General features: G+C 42.7%; 1 protein-coding gene across 1 annotated transcript in view; it reads right to left on the bottom strand.

Annotated features, from left to right (window-relative positions):
• Positions 1-10,000: 10,000 nt before the first annotated feature.
• Positions 10,001-26,393, bottom strand: part of tafa4b (TAFA chemokine like family member 4b) — a 32,633-nt gene continuing 16,240 nt past the window's right edge. The window contains exons 4-5 of the mRNA XM_085354833.1: positions 12,149-12,290; positions 10,001-10,034 (exon numbers count right to left, since the gene is read on the bottom strand). Coding sequence (XP_085210959.1) covers positions 10,001-10,034; positions 12,149-12,290 — 176 coding nt within the window. The remainder of the gene's footprint in view (positions 10,035-12,148; positions 12,291-26,393) is intronic.

Here is a 26,393-nt window from a genome sequence, read left to right as displayed (position 1 = left end):
GGCTACATAAAAAGCAAAGGTTCTTATTTTCATACCTTCCCCATGATATATGAACTTCACAGGAAAGCTAAGACCATTGCCAAGAGGAGGGGAAGCATTAGCATAGCCATAATAGCTAATTGCATAGAGTTTCATGAAGACTTTAAGACCGAGGACTTCAAATTACCGCAGCAATCACAGCCATTCGAGTATGAAGACAAATGTGAATATGTTAGGACTTTGATGTATGAATTATTCCAACGTTGTAGCGCACAACATTGGAGTGCAATATTCTGATGGATTCTGATAAAAGCAGGCAATATACAGTCAAAGCAGCTGATGGTACAGCTGTGCAACTTCGTTCAAAGACAAATTTGCATTTGAAGAGTGAGTGCCCATCACTTACACAACAATAACAAGGCAGCAGCACATTTACAAGTGACCGGTGTTGTGAAATGCCACATCTTGATACCTATTCTGTTTGATGAGACAAGAATAAGACTTCAAGACATTTTCTCTTGCTGCTGCAAAGTAGAGCTCGAGCGAAACAACCACAGATAAGCTTGTTTCTCAGTCTGCGGACATGCTGTGAATGTGAAGTGTGCAAAGTCAAAAGAGGCTGTGTGTGGCTTGTGTGTGCTTCTCGTCTGCGTTCGTTGCTGCACATTTGCATTGTGCATGCCTGTGTGTTTGTGCTTGCTGGCAGACTAAGAGCAGGGCTTGAAACCAAGCTGGTGAATTTATTTATATCAGCTCTTTTTATGAGCCCTGCAGCTGGTGAGATGTAGGGGTTACCACAGTATGTGGTGCGTGTATTTTTGATTTTGTGTGTAAAATCTGATTATTGGGGTTTTCATCTAGGTTAACTCTCCCACATTTATATTAGTAGTGTTTGGGTTTTCTTTTTTCATATTTTGTGCATTCCCTCTACCTCTTCACTGGCGCTGTTGGGCCTGGTTGTCCCATTTGTTTCCCTCTCACTTTTGTAAATTGTCCCGCATCCCTCTCATTCTATCATTTCTTTCTATTCTTTCACTCTCACTCTTGCTCATTGCCGCCATCTGCTCTTTTGTTTGTTTCTGGCTATGCTGTTGTCAGGCACTGGCATGAGGGCCTACCCACTATTTCATACAGAAAAGCTTTACAAAAAGACAGAGGCGGACACGAAAAACTATACCTGGCAAGCGCAGAGGTGGGGTCTAAGGGAAAGAGAGAAGCATTTATACAGGTTGGCACCAGGAAAGCCTTTCACTTTCTCCCCTTCTCACTCCCTCTTAGCCAGAATCAATGCTCCAAAATCCCCCAAAGCCAGATCCTCTTACATGCTATCAATTATTCAACCTGCCTCTTTTGTACAACCACTCCTGTTTACAAGGACTGCCTGGCCAATTGTAAATGTTTGCGTGCTCGCTGAGCCCCCATCACCTCCCAGCCACACACGTTGATTACACAGTGATTTAGCTCTATTCTGCCATCCCCCACCACTTCCACACCACTCACATCTGCTCCGACAGGGCATCTGTCAGGCTGGCACAGAGGCAGCCGGAGCGGCAGAAAGCCCTGAGCTATGAGGGTGAACAGGGTAGAGCGCGATGAGAGACGCCAATCACGGCTTGTGGAGCTTGTCATCTGGGCTGAGGTCTGGCTGAGGGCACAGCATCTGGCTGCCAGTCCCAGCAGATGCGCAGCTACGCTCAGAAGACTCTGAAAATATATGTCTAAAAATCATTCTGCAGAGCACCAGGATAGCTGGTGGACAGAAAGCACCAGCATTGTTTCTCAGTGCAATTTATTATACGAAAAGAAAAAAAGAAAAAAGCGCCACCTCCTCTAGCAAGCCTGCAGCTCCTATATGTCAATGAATTTTCTCACAGTTTTTTTTCTGTACACACATAACATGATAAAGTGGCGTCTACTTCTATACCGCAGCGTAAAATTTGAGCACCTATTGTTTTCAGTTATTTCTCACTTGCACACTTAACTTAGAGCTAACTTTATAATACAGGTATGCAAATTCCAAAGCAGGCTGCAATTATATTGTTTTTGTCACTGTTTTTTTTTTTTTTTTAAATCTACTACTCGTGTCTGGGCAAATCAAAAGATTTTTATTTAACATTTCATTATTATTGCGATGGCATCTGCCACACATGGGAAAAAAATCAGTCCATACCTTATATCTCATTAGTTTGGCTTGCACTTATTTCAATAATGTTATTCGTTAATGTCTTTACTTAAACCTAACAGTGATATCATAAAAATGTGTTCTGTTATACAAATTTTCTATCTTTCCTGGTTTGGGGAGGTGGCTGTTTCCTGTCTGGGTGAAAGGGCGTGGCCAAGAGCTGAGGATTTTGACAATACAAGCCTGCTCAGCAGGACCAACCAAGTGCATTTCAGAAACTGGGGTGTTTTAGTTTACTTATGTTATTTTGTGCCTCTTGTGTCTTTGTGTTTAGGTCAGTTTGTGAGTTAACATGTGTTTAGTTTGTTTGGTTGAGTTTCTGGAAGTTACTTTTTGAGTAGCGTTGCGTTTAGTTGACCTCTTTTATGGCCCTGCTAATTATATTTTGAACTTTCTTTTTTGGGGGGTTAAAAATTTTAAAAAGCCCATTTTTGAAGACATTTTTCCTGTGTTATCTATGCCTTTGCTGCTTGGGCCGTAACAATTTTTCGAGGTGATTTGTTTTATTAAAAGTGCGAGCTTTATTTTGAATGAGGTTTTCTTAATGCTCGGATGCTTCCCATCTTATATCAGATTCTGTCTGCCCACCAGACCTTACAGCTAAGAGTGAAATTCCTTCTTAACCCTTGTGTGGTGTTCGTATTTTTGTTACTCAGCCAGTGTTCATGGGTCTGGTGGACCCGCTAGAGTTTTGGCTTTCCAAATTAACACTATCAAACAATTTTATGTTAAATTACTCAACAGATGTTTACTTCATCCCAATTACAAGACATGTGAACAGCAAACATGGTTAATTTTTTCCCTTTACCTTTGTTAGATCACATTTATGAATTAATGTGCTTCTCGTTTTTCTTTTATATAAAATGTTATAAATAAATCAGTTATAATCAAGTGGAGTGAGTGGAAAGACACAACACATTTACACGTGAAAAAATAATTAATTGTTTAATTTTTCTTTTGAAAAAAACTGAACACGGGTCTCACAGACCCGAACACCATACAAGGGTTAAATAAGCTGAGTGTAACAACAACCTCATTTTAACGCTCTGTTGGAGCTGTACTTTCTAAAAGCTGACAATGGCTACACGAGAAGCATCGGCAAAGTGCTGCTTTAAGCCTAATCGAAAATATGACATGACAAGAGAAGACATCCATTATAGTTGACAATTTGGACACAAAACCACTGTTACATAATTCAATGATGCATAAAGTTGAATGAAGGAAAAACCCACTGTTTTACACATGGTTGTAGAGCAAAGAGTGGCTAGCTGGGGGATGAGCTTGACTCCACGTTACATGACAAGTACCACAGCATGGTAGAATTTGCAAGGTCTCTGCAAGGAATGACTTTAAAGTTGTAAAAATCAGCAGCGAGTCAGTGGAACTAATGGTTTTCTTTGTGTTTGATCCTCCCTTGTTCTGTCTCATCACTCTCTCCATGCCCCACCTGCCAGGGAAATTTATGAGGATGCTGTTTCTCCACCCAACATGCCAGACAGGAGACATTTCTCAGGAAAACAAACCATTAATTTGGTAAATAAGGAAGGAGTATCACACTATGATAATTAATTATGAATAATGCTTGCAAATTTAGCTTTTGTTGTCATTGGTGCAAACACTCTAGCAGTAGTAGCCCATTTCTCTGCTTAACGTAAATGCTGGCTGTTTATCAGAGAGCTCAATGCATATTTATGTGCTGTCTAAATATGGACCCTCTGTTGTTATATGGTCTGGAGCTGGCAGTCATACAGTGTGACAGTAAAGTAAATGCAATATTCACAAAATAGACGTGAGCTTTAAATAGCACTGTTACCATACCATATTCCCCAGCTAAGTGATTGATTGATTGATTGGTAATTTATTTCAACATGTGAACAATATACAAGTACATTTAGAAAAGAAATGAGAGAAAAAAAAATATACTATACAAATTACATACAAAAAAACATTCTGATTAATAAGTGCATGGTCTCTCTATTGTTATATGTTCAGCTGAGAGAGCAAGCAGTGTTTTTACTGTCATGTGCATATCTGAGGAATTTTAAAGTGTCAGTAGGCAGAATTAAATCTGTCACTTCTACTGTATGTATGCACCTCACGCCAGCAAATACAATGGAATATTGTGCATCAGGACGCATATTGTTGAAGTCTGATATCTACTGTGTACATTATCAGTGTTGCTTTGCATTCAGCTTCTCAATTTTTTGAATGTCATAGCATAAATGCAGAGAAAACCATATTGACTCAGATATGAGACACCTTCCTTATGTAAACAGGACTGCAGCAAACACGTGTATAGTATACATATATACAGAGTGCATATACTAGGTATTCAGTATAAGTGCCAAAATGGTAATGGACAGTTAATATGTTAATAATAGCTCCTTAATCCTCCTGTGCACACACACCCACAGACTGCAGGGCCCCTCTTTATCAGTGCTGCTCGCACTGGCAACGACACATGCATTGCCAAGCCTGCCAGGCTACGGCCATGCTAATGTAACCCGTTAGTCTAACAAAGGCTCAGGTCAATGGAGCCTCCAGTGGCTAATTGCTTCAGAGAGATAAGTGAGTTTGACGACGCAGCAAGGGACGGCTCAGCGAAAGGAAGCAGCGAGGGAGAAGATGTTAATGTCTCCCCCCGTTCACTCCACCGTCAATATCGGCCAGTCGCAGGCCTGCCACAAAATGAATATTAAAGACGCTTTTGATTGTTTGTCCTCTCTTTTTTCCTGGTTTCATAGAATTTTAATGGGCTATGTTAGGGTGTTTTGTCACATTTTCTATGCTGGGTAAGAGACTGGAGATAATGCAATTAATCCCCATACCATCACCTGACAGCCAACCAGCTGTGGTGGCCAATAAAAACCACGTGACGGCTATTGCTGTTGCACTATTCTAACATCCTACCCCATGATTCAAAATGAAGGCAAATTACTGCATTGTGCTCTCAAGTGAGCTCAGCGATAATAAAAGGCCTGAATGCAATTAGATGTGGTGTGAATAATATGGTTTTGGGCTAAAATGATTTGCTCTCTTGAAGGAAACACTTTGGCCCGGGTTGATTTGTTCCATCTGAAGTGACAGTGACGAGACCAGCGAGTGCCATCCAGCAACAATAAAACCAATCAGATCTTCTTCATCTGCTAATCTGCCTCTGACTTATATTAAATCAGTGTCACTTTCAGACAGCGAGGCTTTCCAGCCTCTTCCTCCTGCAACAGCGAACTCTTCTTTTCCTACAACCGAGTCAAGTTCACCTGCCTCTCACCGACTCACTTCATCTGAAGATTACAGCTCTCACGTAAAATGAATCCTGAACCCATATTTGTCAGACGTGGCTGGAGGCTAATGCAAATTGGACTTGACAAAGTATGATGAATAAGACAAAAGCTTTTCATCCATTTTTTTCTCCCTCGTTAGATAATGATTGCACAAATTTTCAACAAGTGTGACGATGGACTTTTTGGTGTTTGGTTTGATGATGTATGCATCCTCTCTGGAGCTGACCAACCAGACTTCACACATGAACAAATAAATACTTAAAAGTCTCCTCAGACTCTCCCCCACTTCTCAAAACACTACAGCTGTACCTCTTTATCTCTTGTAGGTATCTTGTCATTCTTCTGTTTTCCATTTTTACTCCAGCTATCTATCCTCTCATTAGTATGATATTCTGCAGTCTTTTCTTCCATGCTGCTTGTTTGCTTCTAAGGATCCTACCCTCTGGGTCCCACCAGTTGCTAACCCATGGAGATGAAAGCTTCCAGTCTCAACGGGGTGTTTGAGGTTAGACCCCCACTGACACACTAAGACACATCCCCTTCCAGTTAAAAACAAGATTATTTTTCACACTAGATAATGTGATGTAAGCACAGTTTATACATAGAATACATTTCTTTCATCATTTTTTAAAAGCTAGCTAGCAACAAAGGTTTTGGAAGCAGGGTTTAAGCTTTTTTTAAAAACAAAGAATGGATAATGTATATAGCCTTGCATAGACATTGATGTCTGCTAAATTTGCATTCAGTGTAGCATCATTAAAGGTGAAAATGGTAATATAAATTCTTCCAAGATACCTCAAGGGTTCTTAGTGGGTTTTTTAGACTTACTTCTTATAAACTAGCACAAGTGGAGTGTTGTGCAGAGTAGTGTGTGGCTTCTCTGCTGCAGAGTTGGTTGTCCAGCACAGCAATAGTAAAAGTACATACGGTGCACTCTGGTGATTTTCTCGTTAAATACTGGTGACCTGGGACGAGGTTTGAATCTGTCCCTGGCAGCTCTTTTTTTGTCTTTCTAAACACAGTTGAAACTGAAGGTGGAGCTGGAGCGTCAAACCCCAGCCACCGGGGAGCGGCGCAAATAGTCCTCAAATATTGATTCTGCTGCAGAGAGCCATGTAGGACGAAGGGGAGCAAGGCGCCAGGCTCATCTACAGAACATGAATTCTCTGAGGGAGGGAAAGAGAGAGTGGGAAGGAGGGGCGAATGGGAAACAGATCCACCATATAGTTTGATGTTGCACAGATCTCAAGACCTTTCCATTAGCTTCTGGTTGCTGTAATTAAGGCTTGCCAATTTCTCTGCGAATTCCAGCTCTCCCACGCCCGTGTGCATATGCATGAAACGGAAAAAAGTTTAAAAAAGAATGAGCTCATGTGGACGTAGGTGTTTTTGCTTGAGCGTGAATGCAGTTACAGGATGCCATCATATTTCCCTCTCCAAAGGACCATTGTTGCTGATACGCCGCTCGTGGAAAGAGGGCAGTTTGGTGTGACTGGCCTAACTGCAGTGCTGCATCGTAAGCCTAAAAATATTCCATGTCAGTGTTCCCGAGAGAAGCCCAGTGCTATCCAGGCCTCTCAGTAATGAGAGAGTGGAACTGCAAGCTCCCTCTGGCTCAGAGCTCGGCATTGGAGCCGGAGAGTTAGCTGCTCAGCTCCCACAAATTTATCATAGCTCACAAGGCAGCATGTCTGAAAGCAGAGGCTCTCATTCACAGAGGAGCAGCCCCCACCAGGCTCACCCTTGGGCACACTAACCCAAGACATTCACAAATCAGAGAGGCAGAATGATGCAGTTTGAAAAACACTTTCTTTTGGTTGTGTGTCCACAAGAGGGGAGGGGGGGGGGCGGGGTTATGATTTGGAAAGCATCAGTGCAAAAAGCTGCAAACTACTCCGAACAGCTGAGAAATTAAGATACAGTGCGTGGGGTAGATTGCGTGAAAACTTTCATCTGTGCCATCATTTGTTTCAGAGACATTACAGTGGGAAAAAAGAGAGAAGGAGAGGGCACAAGAGAAGGAGAGAAAGATTCAAAGAAAGGGGGGGGGTGGAATGGGGGAGAATGGACAAAGATAATAGAGAGATTTATGATGTTTGTACAGGGCGCGATGCTACTGCACTCAGGGCTGTAATGATCGAGCCTTGTACAGAAAAAAAACATGTTTGCAAAATGTTGAACTGCCATTATCTGTGGCAATTATTTCAGTATGTCTCACCCAAGCTTTGATACGGAGGGTAATTCTGGAGAAAATCAATCCGGTCGATGACGTGACGAATCCTACTTCCGGGCCTAAAGTAGTCTGCGTTTAATATGGCTTTTGTGTTGTTAACATGTTTAATGTTTTGTATTTTCTTCTATTTAGTCTCAAAAAGCTCCTAAAACAGTCAGTGATCCCTGTTGACCTCCCTCGGCTTTTATTACCGCTAATCATTTATTTAAGCTCAGTTTTAAAACCTTAGGATGTAACTACAGCCCAGCCCATGCAGCAGTATATGAATGACTAACCTCGTATTGTGGATGGATTATCTCAGTTGTTCTCCTGGCTGAAGTTTGGTCCTTTTACAGCATCCTGCCATGCGATTACATTTGTTCCTGACCACCGAGAACACTCATGTTAACTTTTATCGAGTGGAAAAAAAGTTAGCTTGTTAATATTATGCTAACATAGCTGTGTCGCTAGCGGTCACGTAGCACATCATTATATACCAGCTAGCCCAACTTCAGTAACCCTACAAACGTCACTGCTGTTTAGTTTTCTGTCTTCATTTATGTTGGAAGTGATAACAGAGCTGTACGTTTTAATTTGTTTCCAAAACCCCGCAGTCAGGACATGCTATATCGTATTTAGATAGAAGCTAGCGAGCTAACTTCCTGCTAACTTCTAACTCCGTTGTCAAATGTCTGTGGAACAGTTTACCTCTACAACTACGTTTGGTTGACTCTGTGGAATCCTTTAAAAACAGTTAAAAACTTTACTGTTTAAACAAGCTTTCTGTTGACCAATGCTTTTTTACATTTTTATATTTTTGATTTACATTTAAACTCTATAGGCCTATTGTGTATATCATGCATTTGCTAATTATCGTATTGTTTATTTTAATCTCTGTGTGCAGCGCTTTGTGACTACCTGTCTATGAAAAGCGCTTAATAAATAAACTTTACTTACTTACTTTACTTATGTCATAAATTCCGTTTTCATGGATGCCTGGCTGTTAAACTCAATTGTTACACCTGGTAGAGCAGAACGCTGATCATTTTATTAAAGATGAAAGACTTTAGACAGTTTTTCAACTCTCAGTAATGCCATAGTGATCGTTTGATATATGGACCTGCAGCGGAGTTTAGGCCCAGACACGGCTTGTGACGTCAGACTTAACGACCGGATAGGCAACGTGCGTGCAAAAAAACTAACACGTCTAATAAAAAGAAGCTAAAAAGAAACCTCATCGTGCGGTGGGTTTGTATCTGTGGTGCTTTTAAAGATTAAGAACCAGAATATTTGGAAAACATTTTCAGCAAGGAAAAAAAAGAAGGAAGAAGGAAATAACAACATTAGAACAGGTCACACGTGTTTGAGCATTTATGGTCCTCCTTTCAACAGTCAAAATAAGAGATGTCGCAGTACCGAATAAAACAGATCAAAGATATATAACTCTGAAGGCCGAGCCTGGAAAATTTCTCTGGGCAAAAAAATGAGACGGATGAATCACACTTTAATAGTTTATATTGTACCAAGCTGTATGTAAGTGAAGCTCGACAGTCTGAGCCTTTTTTTTTAAACAAATAACTACTCAGAATGAGTGAGGTGTGATATACATATTTATCTACTTCAAGTGTCAGACACTTTACAAAATGCTCACCTTCAGTTTCATGTGACATCCACAGCAAAAAGATGAGAGATATCTAGAAAAACAAAACATTCCCAAACGGCTTCGACTAGTGCAAATATCTTACATGAAATTTTAATATGTTGTTATGATCCTATTGCAATTCCTAATTAGAACTGCAAAATGACTCCCGCAAAACAGTCTTTGTGGTAGTGACTTGACCCACAAGAGCCGTTTAAATCTAATTTGCTATTTGCTAGTTATAAGCTGCTAACTCTCATGTACCCATCCAGACTGCCGCCAGTGTTTCCAGTATATGTTCAACAGGTCTGAACCGTGTCCAGCAACACTCTCAGCGCCGCCTCTAGTTCACATCTTACGCTCGTCCCAGAAAGCTTTGTTGAAATATATACTTTGAAATGCTTAATTGGAGTTTGAAATCAAACGTTTCTGATTAATCCAAACTGTTCATTATTGGAAAAAAGAGTCGCCTTATTGTCCACTGGTACCCTGATTGTAGTCCATTGGTCTCAACAACCAGCATATTACATATGCTGTACACGTGGCTCCATGTTGCCAAGTGAACATAGTTTGTGATGAGTACGTTTGATCCCATTATTTTGTGATGGATATCTTGACAGCAGTCCTTTCCTTTCCCGCATCTTACAGTAAATACAATATGTGTGAGTCATCCATCCTTTCCACATGGAAAGCTTCATGTTTCCTCATGGCTCGGTGGCTCTCTTGCTATCGGGTGACCTAAAAAGAAAAAAAAGAGAGAGAAGAGAATCAGGGTCGCAGAGACATCTAATCACATGAAGTGCTTCACAGTGGCTGAACAAATGTTTCTATTTGAAAGAGACAATCGGATGTCAGGGGTGAATATTTAAAGTCAAACAATTTCCTTTGTATTTCAGCCTCTGTGTCCTTTTCATTGGACCAAAAGAGCTTGTTGGCAGTCTAGCCGGTGGTCTGATTGCAAGAACCAACAGTGTCTCAACTGGTTAAGCTGAATTTCACATGTCTTGGAGCTGCAATGGTTTGTTTACACTTGAACAGAGAGCTGAAGGAGTGTAATTGCAGATGTAAAGAACTTGTTTCCCAGCAAACCCAGTGCGGTGTGTGTTTATGCTGTATAATGACCAGATATGTTCATGCATAAAATATTAATTCTGCTTGTTCCACTCCTGCAAATAAAACTACATTAAGTAAGAATGAAAATACAGATCTCATGGTGTGGTGTTTTTGCTGTTTCTTGTTAAATGATGATGCCTCAGTCAGGCAATCTATGCATCTTTCTACAACACACCTACGCCGTGTGGGAGTGAAAGAAAGATTGACATATACTGATCATCATGGTGAATAATATGCTGAGGTGGTACAAGGAGGTCAGAGGAATAAAGAGAGACCCAGTGTAAAGAGCAGAGCTGCAGAGAAAGTAAGAGAGCAGGGCCGTGTGAGCAGTTGCCAAGGAATCGATGTCTCATTGCAACTATCTACAGTGACATCTGCCACCAAGTCTCCAAGTAACTGCTCGCCAGTCCCAAAGCACCTTGCAAATTCACAATTAATGTCCACTGATGCAGTTAGCTTAAAGGCCTCATCAGACAAGGTAGGAGGGACAAAAAGGAGAGGAAGGGAGTGAAGAAGAAGAGAGACGGCAACGTGCAACAAAACAGGGATAATTGCACCTATCAGTCCCAGAGTTGGTGTTAGGCCCAGGGTCATTAATTCCACTGCCTGTGACTGAGCTCGGCAGTGCCTCTGTTCCTCAGTCTACCCCACTCACCAATTTAATTACGACTCTTAATTGTGAAGCCTCTGTGGAAGGCCCCAGCCATAATGCATTCTAATGAATGCGACAGATGTTGTTCTGTTATGCCATCTCTTGAGCAATTAGTCTTATGGCGCCTGCGCCGCTTTCCCGTCCTACTGTTTCTCTTTTTATATTTCACCTGTAAATAAACACCTGCTCCATCCCACGGCACGCACTCTGGCGCATGCACACACACTGCCCGGTCGTCAGACCCACAAATTAACTTTCACACTTCAGCAGATTACAAAGGGCCATGAAGGGCCCTCATTTAAATCAATTTATCTCATATGAATAGCATCAGTTTACTCGACATCACATGGCGGTTGTGTGGGGTAGACTGTATAGAGGTCTCGGGTTTACTGTGATGGTTGTTTTTGTTTTTTGTTCTTTTTGATTCGTCTTACCTGAAGAGATACGGCTACAGGAGCTCCACAAACAATCACCTGGAGGCTTGCCTGTTGATTAGCGCTGTATTTTCTTTGTAATTTATAATGATCTCTGAAATAAGTGATTAAATTAGACTGCGGTCTTCTGTGGGCATTTTGAAGATCCAAACAATCTCTGTTTACAAGATCAACTTTAATTTTCTTGGGAAGCCCTTCTGAGTTTTTTCTTTTCATATACTGGCGTATACAATACGAACACTAGCAAGAGTCATCAAGTTGAAAGTTTGTTTACTCAACACTAATTCAAGCAAGATGTTTCACAGACAAAACAAATCAATTGAATTGAAGATCAAGGTCATATCTATCTACATCAAATGTTAGTTAGGTTGGTAATACATGCATTTTTTTGTATTTTTTTTTTTTTTTTTGGGCATCACATGATTCTCGTGGGACTTTTTGATGTGAGCACTGATAATTTTACACGCTTTGTTGTAGCACGCTGATGAAAAGATTTCAAAGGCTACGCTATAATTAGAGTTACACACTGCACGTAGGTCACGGTGCAGAAGCGCAAAAAACACAGGTAAGAAATCCATGAAAAGGAGAAGCGTTGATCAGTGATTTCACATCAGAGAGAGAGAGAGAGAGCAGGCAGGTGTAGACAAACAGACAAATGCATTCTTCTTACTTTGGTGGTTTTGACTTTGTTGCCAGTGCTGCAGGACCAACCGGTCAGGTCAGGAAGGACCTTACACTCCTCCCCATCCATACATGGCTGCATTTGACACCACCACTTCTGGGCTACAATGGACGCTGGAGTAGTGAGCGGATGTTCAGAGAGAAAATTAAAGACGGAGGGTTAGTAAATGGATTATATGACATGAAGAGCAAAAGGCTAGAATAAGGCAAATTTACAACACCAACGTGACCAGCACACCATGCAATAATTAACACTGATCACTGGAAACCACCAGAACCATGGACAGCACACTGTGAATAAAGATTAATGGGTTTTTTTGTATTCATAAGTAGAATGAGAAGAGTTGAAAAGTTCCCTCCTGCAACACTGCTGATGTTCACTTGTTTGTGTTTTTGTTTTTTTTTTTGCTTCTTGTGCAGATGTGTGAATTTGCATGAGGAGCTGACAGTCACTTCCTGTAATTCAAATGAAATTTCTGCTTATCATTTAATTGCCTTTTGTTACATGCAAAATCAGCAAAACACATTAAGTGAATGGAACCAGCATTATTCATATTGCATAAGACCAAGGGAAAAATAGGATTATGAAGAAGAAATTCTATCAATAAAAAAAAGGCTCATTTATTTAAGACAACATGCTGATTCTGAAGTGCTGTATGATTTTTGCAGGGCAAAAAGAGCTCTTTGTACTAAAGCAAACAATTAGAAGCTGTGTTTTATTTACCGACTGCAACAACTTTTATTCTGTTCAAACTAAGAAAAACTTGGACGGCAGGATATGCATGCAGGATCACAAAAACAAAACACTTGTGGAGATTTCATATTTGTTCTAATCGTATTAAACGAAATAATTCTAATTATTAGAATTACCTAAGTTTTGATTAATGGCAGCATCCAGTCAAGGACATATTTGAACCAAATCTAATAACTCAAATCATCCCAGCATGATGATGTTTCAGAGAGCTGCCGCTTTGACAGAACTGCTGTGGCGTTGGGTTCTTTGTTAGCAACTCCTGGATCTGTTAAAAAGCTGTTTTTCTGTGTTTCAGTGAACAAAGCTTGATGCACCCTTCTTCTCTTATTGTAGTCTCGGATGAAAACTGATCACGTTAAGGTAAAACACTTTCCCACCGTCATTCCAGCCGTGGTTTGACACTTTTATATGTAGAATAACGGTATGACATCTGACATATTCACTTAGTTCCAGTGCCATGGTTCATATTAATGCAATAATATCTCATGTGGGTGAACAATGAGGTAACATGGTCAATGCCGCACATTCGCTCATATTTGACTGCACATCTATACAGTGCAGAATCTATGTTTTTGTGAATGTCATGTTATTATAGTTTTTCAAGCATGTCCTCACACGACTGAAAATGTACCTGACTTGGTAAATATGGTCTTGAGCTACTGGATCCTGTTGCACAGGTAGGAAAGTGGATGCAGTCTGGGCTGAGCTATAGTTTATCCGCTATTAAAAGCTAAAGTTTCCTCCATCTTAGCAGCTGGCACTCAAATCTCACAGATCATTTGACCCCACCTTGTAGACAAGAGACAGAATAAGAGAGAATAACTCAGTCCCCGCTCTCCTAACTCATCATCTGCCCATCCTTTAGTCTCAAAGGTGAATGCAGAAAGAAAAAAAGAATCCCATCTCCCCAACTTCATCATCATTAAGCTGCTGGACTGATGGTGTTTAGAAAGAATTTTTTTTCATATCTGCTGTTTCCAACAAATGAATGAGATAAGCTGGTATTGTGAGGAAAATTGACTTTCAACTGCATAATGCAAAAGAACATGGGCCAATTCTCTCAAGCATTCTGGGAGAAGAAAACAGTGCCACTAAGAGAAAGAGGGAGGGAGACAAGACTAAATAATAGCTGTTCACCAAGAAAACATCTTTGTAGTGAGGAAATGAGCAGTGAGAGGAACTCGGGGAGGCAGAGTGAAGGGTGCAAAGGAAAGAGGCCGTTTGAGGATGACTATCACTGATTGTAGTGGTGAAAGGAGCAGATCAAACAAAGAAAACACAGGAAGAGGAGAGTAGCAAATTGAGGCGGAGTGGAAATTGGCGAGAAGCAGAAAGCTAACTTGAAGCTGCCCAGTCAACACAAAAAAACCTCTCGCCGCTATGATGAGGCTAATGTTGAACACACTGTTATGATACATGAGCTCAGTGGCAGTAAGCGGTTCTAAAAACCAATGGCTGTGTAATGATTGTTAATGTGGCCATTACAGTGTCAACGACAGTGCTTTGTACTGCTCGAGTGTTATATAGAGCTACTAGGCATGGCCTTTGAGTGCTATTATGGAGTTAGTGTTTATTGCACCTTATCTCATGCTATTACTAGGAGGGTGGGGCATGACACATAAGAACCTGCCTGTCAAGTGAGAAAATGGACACGAGTTTGTACGTGGCCTGTGATGTCATGGATAATTCAAGTACTGGACGGCATTCAGACAGAGATCTCAACAGGTCAATGGTAAAAAGATTACAGCAATACTGTGCACCAGTTAGTTCTGAAATTATCTCCACTGGAGCCGTATTTTTCCTCGCTGTACTGATGGAGGAAGTTTAGAGGCCAGTAGGAAGCTTTTCAGGTGCGCAACGGTTTGAATGACTGAAATTCAATATTTACATTTAGAAGATTTAGATAGTCATCTTGAATAGTTCACTAATCCACTTATATTAACACTACTGACCCTCGTGAGCCTCTACAGTAAATATGAAACCACAGACAGCCTCCAGCTAGTTTAACTTAGCACATAGACCAGAAACCGGCTTAAATAGCGACCTGTCCAAAAATAATCAACTTCGTCCACTATCACTATCAAAACTCTCAAACTGCATGGCATATACATATGCCTTTTATGTACAAAAACAAACAAAAAAGAGCATATAAGCAATACATGATGGATTTATGGAAGACTGTGTGCTGTCTTAGCGCTCAGAACACACAGGCCTAGAGACCCGTCGGCTAGCATCTGGCAACCACCAGGAAAAATGTGCATTCCCCTGGTTGTCAATAGTAAATGATGGCTGCTGGCAGTCACTTTGAAATCAAATGCTAAAGCCCCACACAGTTGTCAGTGACCCACCCTGGTAGCTACTGGTCATCAGAAAAAAAGGAAAAATTCAGTTGCTGGAGGTTGTTGGCATTTGCTAACCTGAAATTGGTCACATGAACTGGTGAAAGAGGTGTATATGGTGCTGAACTGAAAAGTTCCTTGGAACTGCTATTGTCACCCAGTAGTTTGCATGGGAGACGCCAACTTGTCTGCAGACACAAACTACTCACCAAGCAGTGGAGAATGTTTTCCTTCGAAGAAAATCTGTGCCTTTTGGGATGTGTTGGTTGCAGCGATAAGGACAACTTTTACTTTGAAGACAAATGGTCTCCGTTTCCAGTTTGCATCACACTGTTTCATTTTAGCTCAGAGAGGAATTAGCAAGTGTTCACAGACAAGTTAGTGTCTTCCATGCAAGCTACAGACAACAAAGGTGGGAATCTGCTGCCATCCAAAGCATTTGCAACAGGCCTTTCAGTGCAGCATCATGTACATCTTTGTGATCCATTTCATGCTAGTGACTGGCAGGAAAACCCGAAGAAATGATCCACAACTAGTCAGGAGGTGCACATTTTCCCCCTCATGATCAGCGGCTGCCAGATGGTCGCCAACAGGTCTCTCAGCCTGTGTGACTGAGGCCTGAGACATAGCGAGCACATAAGGGTATCAGGAAGGACATCTGTGGCAAAATTCTGCACCTGAGCAATAGGCAGATCCAGCCGATGTGGGGGCTCCACAGGAAATAAGGGAGCAACATTAAGTACCTACTGCTTGCTGCTTCATACCACATGACTCGTGACTCATGTAACAGTTGTTCTTTGGTCTCAGTTAAAGTCTCTCTTACAAAACAAAACAAAGTGGAAAAACAATCATCAGCTGAGTTGCTTTTAAAATTATTAAGCTAAAGTGACAATGACGACTTTCCACTGTGTCTCTGTAACCCAGTGTTAATTTGGTTATCTGATATTGTGTGATATTCAGTATATATGTATATACCTATATTGGGTGTTATAAAATGTTCTTCAATGATTTTGAGTTTTTTTTTATTGCTATTGGTTTGCGGCTGCTTTACGACAGTCGACTGTGGTAGTACATCCTAGCGGGAGGGGCTATGAGCTCACGTGGCTTGTAGCTGTGCCAGAGAGCAAGCTGGGGTGAGCTAGCGGGGAATATCGCCTTCTGCAGTAGCCTTGAAAAGGACTATTGTTCGTTCTCCTGCCAGACGCTTCGCTGCTGTGCTGCCTTACTGCTGTGCTGCCTTACTGCTGTGCTGCCTTACTACTGTGCTGCCTTACTGGTGCCATTAAAGGACAAGCGGCCGCCATCCCTTCATCCATCCGGACCTTGATTATTTGGACCGAAGTACTCACACACACGCCCGCACTCAGTGCCATACACTCTCTTTATTTTGCTGGCCAGCTAATATCATTTGTTTTTTTGTTTTGTTTTGTTTGCATTCACAAAGACTATCCAAAGACATTTTGGTTATTGTCAAATAGACACTCTCTGATTACGGACTGAGGAGGTTGTGGTGTTACAACCCCAGGACTGAGAAAAAGGACTCTTTACATAATATATTCACTTGTCTCCTGGTTAGGAAAAGTGACTATTGATGGAAATATTTTTCTTCTTCTTGTCTTTGTTTACATTGTATCCCAGAGAAGTTTTAAGTTGTTCAGGTTGAAACATTTGCATTTAAAGTCGGTTAAGTTTCCTTTGATATATCAGTGTCAAGCTGATGTTTAAGAGGGTATGTTAAGGACAGATGTGCTCCAGTCCATCAATCCTCTAAAGTGCTGGACACCGATGGTAAATTGCCATCAGACCCTAAATAAATTGTCCTCTGCTGTTATCCATATTGCTTCACTCATTCTTTGGTGAGTAGACGTATTGGTTACAACTAAGAGTAGTAGGAAAAAAATTGGCGCCCGAACAGGGACTGGAGCGCATCACTAACTTTATCCTGAAGCACATGCACAGACATCTGTGAATTCATCTACTGCTTTGCAGAGAGAGACAATGGAGTTTTGTGACAGGTATGGTTTTGATCCAGAGTACACTGTTTTGTTAAAAGGGGCTAAAGCCGAGATTAAACTACAAGAGGTGCAAAGAGCATTCGCTTTGCTGGATCACGTTGTCAAAATTCAACAAATAGATAGTCTCCCTGACACTATTTTGTGTCAGTTCATGGAGTGCATTACCCCAATGCTCTTAGATGGAGAACATTCAGCAGATGGGGAGTGTTGGGAGGTTATTCAGATAGATGAGTACTGTCCTCAGGGACCTGACAGTTTTCACCTGGCGCATGATGTGGTCCCCCTCGCTCGAGCAATTGATGATGTGACTGCTAGTTTCAGAGAACAAGTAAACGAACTGGCATTAGCATATAATGTGAGCCCCATGACTTTAAATCAGGCTGCAGTGAGCCACATGTGTGGGAAAAATGATACATATAAGGGGTTAGCTACCTCAACTCCTGCCTTGGGAGTTAAAACTCAGTCCACACCAGGTCCCAGGTCAACTGCCGCCTGTGATGATGGCCATGTGCCCAAGGCTAAACAGGCACTTGATGCGGACTCCCTGCTTGTTGATCCTTTGCCAGCGGAGGTTCAGAGAGTCATTGTGGAGCACATTGTAAAACATGACTCGCCCATGCACACTCCCTCTGGTTTTGAGCTCCGCTCATTTTCAGGAAACTCTCCAAAACCCCCTAATGAGGTAGAGTACAGGGTATGGCGACTTAGAGCTAAACAGGTACTAAATGACTCTACCCTTTCCGAAGGGCAGCAGCGCCGTGTTTTCCTCGATAGCTTGGCTAGCCCTGCTTTGAATGTGGCCCTTTCTATTGGGTCTCAAGCATCACCAAAAGACTATCTCGATGAGCTTGACAAGGCTTATGGCAATGTCACTGGAGGTGAAGAGCTGTATATCCAGTACCTAGAGACTCATCAGAATAGTGGAGAAAAGGCATCTGATTACTTGCGCCGACTCCAGACGTTGCTGCAGGAGGTAGTTGACGGTAATGGCATACCTAGAAGTGATTTTGATGTTCAGCTACTAAAGCAGTTCCTCAGAGGTTGCTGGGATGACTCTCTAATTGCCACTCTGCATCTAAAAGAAATAGTGGGATCTGCACATCATGTTATTCCCACTTTCTCAGAGCTGCTTTTTAAAATCAGAACGCATGAGAAAGAGAGTCAGTTAAAAGAAATGCGCAGGAGACGTTACATGAGCGGCACCTCAACTAAAGTGCAGGCTCGAACACTCGTAGCCACAGATGACGGCAGGCATTCTGGCACACCTCCCACAGCGCTGGATGCTTGTACCAGAGAGCAACTGGAGGAAAGAATCAGGCAGCTAGAAGCAGAGCTAATGAACAGCTCATCTGCAGCAAATTCTCAGTGTCCCAAAAGTGATAAAACTAGGCAGAAGCTATCGCACAGAACCAAAATCCACAATCCAGCTCCACCAACTCCTGCTAGGCTACCTGGTGATCATAAAAGGGTTGGGAAATTTTGCTATAATTGTGGGGAGGATTCACATATGTTGCCACAATGTTCAAACCCAACCAATGCCATATTAGTGCAAAAGAAATTGTGTGAGAGGCACAGTGCTGGGCAAAGCCAGTGTTCAAGGGCTCAGCGACAGAATAGTCCACAGTCCAACTTGCCTTTAAACCAGTAGGAGCTCCTGCTGTGGAACGAGCAGGAGCTGATGGTCAGAGCAGTTCCAAGCCTTCAAGCCAGTGCATGTACGAAGCCCCAGCTCCAACGGTGCCTCCCCAGTTTCCTCAGGGTCTAATTGGGGAGCCTTGTGATGGTTTAGCATGGTTAGATCAAGTTCCGTGTCGGTGTTTAATTGACACCGGGTCCCAAGTGTCAATAATATCAGAGTCATTCTATTCTCGCTATCTTTCTCATAGAGAACTGTTCTCTATAAAAGAGGTACTGGACATCGAAGGTGCGGCTGGACAAAAGGTACCATATGTGGGGTACATTGAGGCTAAAGTTCAGTTCCCTGAAAGTGCTTGTGGCACAGACAAGTGTTTCAACATCTTAGCATTAGTTAGTCCAGATCAATCGTACAATGATAAGTTTTCTCTTCTTGTGGGCACAAATGTGTTAGGTCCCATGCTACAAGACTGTCAAAAAAAGGGTGGAGCAAAGTTCCTGCAGACTCTACCCATTGACACTAACTGGGTCATGGCATATACCGAATGTTTCAAGCAGGCTGACCCCCAAGCAGACGAGGTCAAAGCCCTCCGTGTTGCACTCTCCAGCAAGGTACCGGTGCATTTGAAACCAGGTGAGGTGTATACTTTGAAAGCCATCTGCCACACTAAACCTGGGAGCGATAAATTTCAGGCTCTTGTGTGTAGCTCGGAGGACACACCTACACCAGGGGGGTTTATCATCTATGACCAGATAGTTGATGTAAAACCTATGTCTCACTGTAAGTTTAAAGTTGCGGTCAAAAATGCCTCTCGGCGGGGCATCACACTGTATCCTGGAACAGCTATTGCTGAGTGCTCCCCCATTGATTGGGCGGTTCCTGTTGCACTCCCTGATCTGAACCCCCAGCCCGAAGATGCTCCTCTGCAGGCACAGTCCCTGCTAGCTTCTCATAGCGAGGACAGTAACCAATCTGCCGTGCTTCTTGGCCTTGATTTTGGGGACAGCCCGATATCACCACAATTCAAAGAGCACATACAGGCTAGAATTGTCAAAGAAGCATCAGATGCTTTCTCGAAACATGATCTTGACGTTGGTAGTGTGATGGGGGTCAGTCACCGCATTGAGTTAGAACCTCATGTCCCATTCAAAGAGCGGACAAGACGTGTTTCGCCCGCTGATTTCAATGATTTGAAAAGACACCTCCAAGACCTTTTGGCAACAGGCATTATAGAGGAGTCACATAGCCCCTATGCCTCTCCAGTAGTGCTTGTAAGGAAAAAGAATGGGGAACTGCGAATGGTTGTAGATTACCGGAGACTAAACAACCTCACCAAAAAGGACGCATACCCATTGCCTCGTATAGAGGAGACGTTCACTCTGCTCTCTGGTTCAAAATGGTTCACTGTTTTAGATCTCAAGAGCGGGTACTATCAACTTGAAGTTGAGCCATGTGATCGACCCAAGACAGCATTTACAACGCCGTTTGGAACATGGCAATTTCGGAGGATGCCTCAAGGCTTGACTAACTCCCCTGCCACGTTTCAACGGACAATGGAGAAAGTGATGGAGGGAATTAACCTCCAGGAGGTTGTTGCATTTCTAGATGACCTCATAATCTTCTCCAACTCACTGGAAGAGCATGAAGAGCGGGTGATGAAGGTCCTTAAGCGCATTGCTGAGTTTGGTCTGAAGTTATCCCCTTCTAAATGCAAGTTCTTCCAAACCTCCGTGAAATATCTGGGGCATGTAATATCTGCCCAGGGGATCCAGCCTGACCCAGACAAAATTACTGCTGTGAAAGACTGGCCATGCCCACAAACTGCCAAAGAGCTTCGGTCATTCCTAGGTTTCACGGGGTATTACAGGCGGTTTGTGAGGGATTATTCTTGCATTGTCAGGCCTCTCAATGACTAGTTAAAGGGAGAACTAGCCCCCAGGCATAAAGGCCAAAAACATTGGCCACGAACAAAGTCACCCTCACTTGGGGCAAAATGGACCCCTGCCTGCCAGGCTGCTTTTGACCTTATCGTTGAAAAACTGATTTCAGCACCTGTTCTGGCTTTCGCCAACTGGCAGCTCCCGTACGTAGTACACACAGATGCCAGTATGTCAGGCCTGGGAGCAGCGTTGTATCAGGTTCAAGACGGCCAGACTCGAGTAGTAGCTTATGCTAGTCGTGGCCTCTCCAAAAGCGAAAAGAATTACCCTGTACATAAATTAGAATTTCTCGCCCTCAAGTGGGCAGTAAGTGAGAAGTTCCATGATTATTTGTATGGGGCTAATTTCAAGGTGCTGACTGATAACAACCCTTTGACGTATGTGTTGACCAGTGCGAAGCTTGATGCTGCAAGTCACAGATGGCTTGCTTCTCTGTCGATTTACAACTTTGACATACACTACAAATCTGGCCAACATAACACTGATGCTGACGGGCTCTCTAGGAGGCCTCATGGACCCTCAGAGGAGGACGAGGAGTCCCTGGAGACAGACAGAAGAATCTCCAGCATGCTGGACTGTGCTAGTTTGTCCCCTGAGGAGTTTAAAGTTCTCGATGGGGAGGCAATGAGTACTGTGTGTAAGCGTCATAGTGTCAATGTCAACACGATCTTAGGTGAAGGCACACAGACAGTCGACACTGTAATCCCTGCCGTGGAAACACTCTTGTGCAATGACAGTGCGGTTCCTGATGACCTTGAGGATCCGGTCCCCCTACCTGGCCAGTCAGCCCTACCAGGAATGTCTATGGTGGACTGGTATCAGTTACAGAGAAATGACAGCTCTTTAGCCCGCATCATAGGCATTTTAGAGACTGGGGATGAGACTTTTGACAGAAAGTCTGAGGAACCTGAGGTGGTTCTGTTTTTACGGGAGAAATCAAAGTTACTTCTAGTTGATGGGGTGCTATACCGTAGAGTTTTTGATCAAAAGGGGAAGGCCTTCCATCAACTTGTCATCCCTAATAGCCATCGAGAGAGAGCTTTCCAAGGTGTTCATGACGAGACAGGTCACATGGGTATTGAGAGAACCTTAGAACTGGCTAGAGCGAGGTTTTACTGGCCAAAAATGGCTAGCTACATTGAGAACAAGTGTAAAACATGTGAGAGGTGTGTGAAACGAAAGGCACGAGTGCAGAAAGCCTCTAAACTTGTCAACATCAAAGTCAGTGGTCCCCTCGAGTTAGTGTGCATAGATTTTCTGACAATAGAACCCGATTCGAGAGACACCAGGAACATCCTAGTACTAACTGATCATTTTACAAAATATGCACAGGCATATCCCACGAGAGATCAGACAGCGAAAACGGTGTCCACAGTGTTATGGGAGAACTTCATCAGTCACTACGGGTTTCCTCGCAGAATCCATAGTGATCAAGGTGCTTGTTTTGAATCTGAAATAGTGGCAGAGCTTTGTAAACTAGCAGGGATTACAAAGTCCCGTACGACACCCTACCATCCACGTGGAAATCCAGTGGAAAGATTCAACAGGACTCTGTTGGACCTCCTCGGAACTCTGGAGGATAAGAAAAAAGAGGAGTGGAGGAAGTATGTTCGCCCCATTGTACATGCTTATAACTGTACAAAACATGACGCAACTGGAGAAGCGCCCTTCCTTCTGATGTTTGGTAGAGAGCCACGCCTTCCGATTGATCTCTGTTTTGGACATAGTCCACGTGGCCACAGCACCAGAACACATATTCAGTATGTACGAGAACTAAAGAGTAGGCTGAAGTATGCATACGACCTAGCCTCAAGAAATGCTGAGAAGAGACAATTGTTGAACAAAAGACGCTGGGATGCTAAGGTTACTGCCCTTCCATTGGAAGTGGGTGACAGAGTCCTGGTAAGGAATCTGAGCCTAAGAAAGAAACACAAAATCTCTGATAAGTGGGAGCCTATTGTGCACATCGTTGTTAAGCAGACGGATGAGTCTATCCCGGTTTATGTGATTAGGCCAGAGGATGCAGAGGGCAGAGAGCGAGTTCTGCATCGTGACATGCTTCTTCCCTGTGGGTTCCTACCGGTTAACCTGCAATGTGACAGTCAGGATGTGCTAACCAGTTCGGTTCAACCTCTCATGAGAGTGGATGCAGGGAGCAACACAGAAGAAACTCGGCTGGAGGAGGAGTTTGGGCAAGACGAGGAAATAAACTTTACATCCAGCCAATTTCCTGACAATGACTTGTTGGCGGATCAAAGGGATGTTCTGGGAGAACAGGAGGCGTCCCAGCCACAGTATCCTCTGAATCCTGGGGCACCTGAATTCATTGTAGATCTGACAGGATCGGAGACAGCAAACGATGAGGAGGTGCTCAGCCCAGCCCCAACATGTGGTAGGCCACAAAGGAGGAGAGTGCCACCGGCTTATCTCAGTGACTATCAGGTCGGCTACAAAGTCGATTGTAAGCATCACAGTTTCAATGTGCCGATGACACTTGCATTGCTCAATAACTTTTTCCTGTCATTACAACAACAGATTGCTGGGTTAGTGCAATCTCTGTCGGGTGATAGTGACGGGGACGTCACACTTTAAGCAGGGGTGGATGTAACCCAGTGTTAATTTGGTTATCTGATATTGTGTGATATTCAGTATATATGTATATACCTATATTGGGTGTTATAAAATGTTCTTCAATGATTTTGAGTTTTTTTTTATTGCTATTGGTTTGCGGCTGCTTTACGACAGTCGACTGTGGTAGTACATCCTAGCGGGAGGGGCTATGAGCTCACGTGGCTTGTAGCTGTGCCAGAGAGCAAGCTGGGGTGAGCTAGCGGGGAATATCGCCTTCTGCAGTAGCCTTGAAAAGGACTATTGTTCGTTCTCCTGCCAGACGCTTCGCTGCTGTGCTGCCTTACTGCTGTGCTGCCTTACTGCTGTGCTGCCTTACTACTGTGCTGCCTTACTGGTGCCATTAAAGGACAAGCGGCCGCCATCCCTTCATCCATCCGGACCTTGATTATTTGGACCGAAGTACTCACACACACGCCCGCACTCAGTGCCATACACTCTCTTTATTTTGCTGGCCAGCTAATATCATTTGTTTTTTTGTTTTGTTTTGTTTGCATTCACAAAGACTATCCAAAGACATTTTGGTTATTGTCAAATAGACACTCTCTGATTACGGACTGAGGAGGTTGTGGTGTTACAACCCCAGGACTGAGAAAAAGGACTCTTTACATAATATATTCACTTGTCTCCTGGTTAGGAAAAGTGACTATTGATGGAAATATTTTTTCTTCTTCTTGTCTTTGTTTACATTGTATCCCAGAGAAGTTTTAAGTTGTTCAGGTTGAAACATTTGCATTTAAAGTCGGTTAAGTTTCCTTTGATATATCAGTGTCAAGCTGATGTTTAAGAGGGTATGTTAAGGACAGATGTGCTCCAGTCCATCAATCCTCTAAAGTGCTGGACACCGATGGTAAATTGCCATCAGACCCTAAATAAATTGTCCTCTGCTGTTATCCATATTGCTTCACTCATTCTTTGGTGAGTAGACGTATTGGTTACATCTCCACAGTCTTGCCTGTAATTTTTTCACAATAATGTTCAACAAGTACCAGTGAAAATGAATCACTGCCAAGTTCGTCAAACAGAAAGACATTTTTTCAGGGAAAAATGCATTTAACACATGAACTCCCCCTTAGCTCTACGTACTCTAATTGCATCAGTCTCATTAAGACTCTACATTTATATTCACAAAAGGTGCCCATGCTAATTAAAAAAAGGTTTGCAGCTCAGGCATACATTTCATCACAGTTACTCGCAGTCGTTATAGAAGCTGCACTCAGAATGCCTTTTAAGTTCTCCTGCAAACTTTCAGCATGGGATCAGCTGAGGGCAAACGTCTAGACAGGGCTTTGTTTAAGGTGCAGGTGATTAGGCAACAGAAGGGACTGGAGCTACAGTATGTTATTCCCCTGGCTCTCATTGAGTCTCCTGGGTTGTCGAAATAAGGTCTGCGGATGCTTTATGCTACGAGGGTGCCTACAGCTTTTGCTCGCCTGCTACTGATTACAACATGTCAATCTAGCACACACCTGGTAAATGTCACTCAGCATTCTGCCAGCTGCAGCTTCACTTTTTTCATTTTTGTGTGTGCAAACAAGCATGTCAGCCGTACGAGCATTCATCCCAGCGCCGCCTCTGTTCATGCCTTCTCTGCCACTGCTTGCATTGATATTGTAATGTTTGTGACATCAAGTGGACAAAGTTGAAATTGCAGGTCTCCTTCTCCACTGCATGAAAGCAAAAAGATGTTTTGTTCACATCCCTGTGGCACAACGCTGCTCAGTTATTGTATGCAATGCCTTGATTCTTGCCAATTAGCACTTCAAGAATGCATGCTGTGCTCCAGCTTAGCAGGTGAATTAACAAGCGTTGACTGAAAAAAAAAAAACACCACCTCCATTCACCTCGATGCCAAAAATATAAACCTGATTTCTAACACTGCTTTAATTTCTGATTTTTACCAGGTCAACACAATCAAACTCTCAAAAGACAAAAAAACTGTTATGCATAATCTAAATCATTTCTCTTTCTTTTCCTCCTCAACCTCAGTAGCATATCCTGGGTCTACCCTAGGGCCTCCCTACAGTTAGACATGCCCAAAACACCTCACCAAGAGGCACTCAGGCAGCATGCTGGTCAGATGCCCAAACACCTAAACTGGCTGCTTTGAATGTAGCACCTCTACTCAGGGCCTACCCTCTAAGGGTGAGATATGGTAATGAATATAGTTTAGCTATATTATAGTACATTATTCATTATTCTCATGACCTTTACTTTTATGATGTACCACAGTAAAAAATGTACATTTTCATCCATACAGCCTTTTTTTGATGGATTGAGCCTTTTCCCACCTCGTCCTCAGTTCATCAGTGGGCAAAAAATGTATCTGTCACATTGAATGCAAAAAAGTCACCAAGTTCAAAGGGACTTCCCTGACTCCTAACCTTTTCATCTAAAGTAACCAATTAGCCTCTGATATAACAAAACTAATTTAATGACTACCTATCCAATTGTGTAACTATGCTGTAGCCTGTTTGATGTTAGCCAGGACATCCTATCACACTGTGCGCACAGCATGTGTCTGTGGGAGTGTATCCCCATTAATACTTTACAAAGGCACTGCTTGAACTCACACGATGGAGCAGCTGAATATATACACTACAGCAGAGGAGGGTTTCTTTGTGTCTGTGTCTGGGTGCTTACACATTTATATGTGCGCACATGTCTGTTGAGCACTATAGATGTAATGTGATTTTCATGTGTCCATCTATACAGTCCCAAATGTGCAATAAGTGTAAGCTATAATGCACAATCAGAGCATTCCTGTGCCCTTGCTCCGAGGTCATCACTATTTAAAGGGAATATGATGCACCTCCATGTACTCAAACCCATACACACCCATAGGCAGTTTGGAGGTGGATCCAGATATATGAATGCTCCCAGGCTTTGTAACAGTTCCACTCAG

This window comes from Diplotaxodon limnothrissa, linkage group LG5 (genome assembly GCF_057381915.1).
Source record: "Diplotaxodon limnothrissa isolate DT_005_m linkage group LG5, D_limnothrissa_male_GT1.1, whole genome shotgun sequence".
Taxonomy (NCBI): domain Eukaryota; kingdom Metazoa; phylum Chordata; class Actinopteri; order Cichliformes; family Cichlidae; genus Diplotaxodon; species Diplotaxodon limnothrissa.
Note: the sequence above shows the minus strand (reverse complement) of the source record. Positions and strands in the feature narration are given on the sequence as shown.